At 38.2% G+C, this 2,514-nt stretch overlaps 1 protein-coding gene across 2 annotated transcripts; it reads right to left on the bottom strand.

The window, feature by feature from the left end:
• Positions 1 to 821: 821 nt before the first annotated feature.
• On the bottom strand, positions 822 to 1,770 carry LOC117565456 (cilia- and flagella-associated protein 299). 2 transcript variants are annotated; one of them, XM_034244557.2, is made up of 2 exons: positions 1,367 to 1,770; positions 822 to 1,316 (listed from the first exon to the last, which is right to left on the bottom strand). In XM_034244557.2, exons 1-2 carry the CDS (start codon positions 1,676 to 1,678, stop codon positions 915 to 917), a joined length of 714 nt encoding a protein of 237 aa, XP_034100448.1. In that variant the 5' UTR covers positions 1,679 to 1,770; the 3' UTR covers positions 822 to 914. The 2 variants fall into 2 exon arrangements, with proteins under 2 accessions (XP_034100448.1, XP_034100449.1); XM_034244558.2 differs by having other exon boundaries at positions 1,374 to 1,510.
• Between the last annotated feature and the right edge of the window lie 744 nt (positions 1,771 to 2,514).

The following is a 2,514-nucleotide window of genomic DNA, read 5'->3' as shown; positions in this document are numbered from 1 at the left end:
TGTTTAGTTGAGAATTCAGTCGAGTTTGTCGGTATCCAACTAGCACCAGATATTTACTGTCCAGCATAAATTAGCAGCTGCTCTGGTAATTTCGTATGCAAATTGAATTTTATATGCCATGACAAATGGCATTTAAATCATAATTTAAATACATTAACTATTTATTTAGTTTGACCACACTGCATTACCTTGTTAAATCATTAAAGCGCATGAAAACAAAATATTCAATAGAAGCGAAATTAAATGCAGAGCTGTTGATAATCAAATTCAAATTAAAACAAATTGCACAACCTTCATAAATTTTATATAGTTAGAATATGTATTTAATTCCCCAGTTTAAGGTAGATTTAATCTAGTTCTTCATTTAGTTCTACAATAAAGACTTAATTAACTTTCAGTCCCATAAGTCTACATATTAACAACTATATTAAATAATTGATAGTAAGAATATCAAAACCCAAATGGACAAACATAACAAGCTGCTGTTTAGTGCAAGATATTTCTACTGCAGTTAAGTAAACGTAAAATATTATAAGGCTGAGGCAATTTCCGCTCTGTGATGCTGGCCAGCTGCTCACTTTGCCCCAACTAAGGGAGGCCTCAAAATGTCCATCAAAACGTCAGCAGGCATAACTGTGGCCGGCGCAGTCAAACTGATAAGATATGAAAAGCAATTTACGTAAACTGTCAACGACAAATTCGCTTTGGCAATGGCCAGTCAGGCATCCTGGCATCCTGGCAGGAAGAACGCACAGGACACAGCCCAGAAGAGACCGCAGTCAATGGAATTAAATTACAATACCCTTCAAATTGGAGGTATATGGAGTAAATAATCACCATGTCATATATTCCCCTTTATAATTATGACAACTTAAAGCCGCATGACTGTCATGACAGCCATCGCGTAAACCCGGCTAATTGAAGCGTCTGACAACATGATCGAAGAAAATGCATTGACCATAAATGCTGGAGGTGAATGTGCTGCGCGTAACATTTCTCGTGTGGTTGCAATGGCAACCGGCATTGACACAGAGGATCTTGTGATCACCGCGATGCATCATCAGCAAACTGTGCGCTCCCTCCGCAAACACCTGAAAGTTGTCACTGTCGTTGATGAGTATTCGATTCTTGTTCCAATCAAAGAAACTCAGGTGATGCGTTTGTGGCATTAGCTTGGCTTTGCCCTCGAATATGGCGGGCCAATTGACATAGTGCTGTGACATTTTAAAGCGTGACTCTCTAAAAGTCTGCTCCAAGTCAATAAACCCCGACACTTCGAGGCCCTTCTTCGAACGCATCAAGAGAAAGATAATGGTCTAATGAGGAAGTAAATCAATGACAAATTCAACGTATATTTTATACTTGCCGCCAACTGTTTGCTGAGCAGTGAAAGCTCCCGTTTGGCGAACTGCTGCAGCACATGATCGTTGCCATTGTAGCCTTGACCGAACAGCGTATCTTCGCTGATGGCCCTTGGGTGCATAATATTGTCCAATTTCTTGCGCTGGTCCGTGAACTCATTGCGACTCAGCAAGCGTCCCATACAGTTTTTGCCACAGGCGTTTTTTATGAAAGTCCTGCTGACATTCAAGTTGCGAAGATAACGCACATCGTTAATGGTGATAAAGTGATCCAAGTACTCCTCATACGACTCGAAATCCAGCACATTCATGATCATGATATTACAACATAAAAATTGGAAACAAAGAAAAGTAAAATCAATTCAAATGTAAGTGTGTTTGCATGTGGAAAACAATCTGAAAACTTTAAACTGCCAGCTGACAACAAAATCATTGCTGAAGGGTTCAAAATTTTGTGTGAGCCTTTATGGCATTTTTGCTTCGTGTGGCACAAAATAATAATTAAATACTATTGAGCACACACACACACACAGATGCACACATGCAACATTTTGCTCGTGTTGCAAATTTAATAAATGGAAAAACTTTACAATGCCCCTCGCCGAAAAGTTGTGCATATTTTCAATTACAGTTTTCTATGTGCGGCACGAAGCGACGACAACTGATGTAAGCACACTCACACACACACAAACATATACTCACATACACACTCACACATTTGCACACTTTGGCGCATATGAAACTAATTACTTCATCAACATTTTAAAAGAGTGCGCCATGCGAAAATTTCATATTCAGCCTGAAAGTATGCAATTTTTTTTATCAAATCATTTTTCGCCATTTTGCACAGATTCCGCACACTTCCGGCAAATAAAGGGCGTATAAACTGTTTATTCAACTGCTAATATTGCGCAGATAATCGCGCATGCAATTAATTGAATTATATTTATTTAACTTCAATTTAAATTAATTCCACTGTTTCATTTGTGCAACTAACCACAAATCATTCAAAGAGAAAGTGACTACTCTAGGCAATACTAGGCACATTATTTTGTGCACTGAGCTAGACACAATCAATTGAGTAATCAAAATTAGCATATAAATTGAGGGATGCTTTAAGGTAGGTATTAGAAGTTGGAGTTTTTATTACTTA

This window comes from Drosophila albomicans, chromosome 2L, assembly GCF_009650485.2.
Source record: "Drosophila albomicans strain 15112-1751.03 chromosome 2L, ASM965048v2, whole genome shotgun sequence".
Taxonomy (NCBI): Eukaryota; Metazoa; Arthropoda; class Insecta; order Diptera; family Drosophilidae; genus Drosophila; species Drosophila albomicans.
Note: the sequence above shows the minus strand (reverse complement) of the source record. Positions and strands in the feature narration are given on the sequence as shown.

Excerpts from the sequence above, each read along its gene's own strand:
- LOC117565456 (XM_034244557.2), bottom strand. The coding sequence starts at position 1,678 with ATGATCATGAATGTGCTGGATTTCGAGTCGTATGAGGAGTACTTGGAT. Across the intron at positions 1,317-1,366 it reads TGCTCAGCAAACAGTTGGCG|ACCATTATCTTTCTCTTGAT; the intron begins GCAAGTATAAAA and ends CTTCCTCATTAG.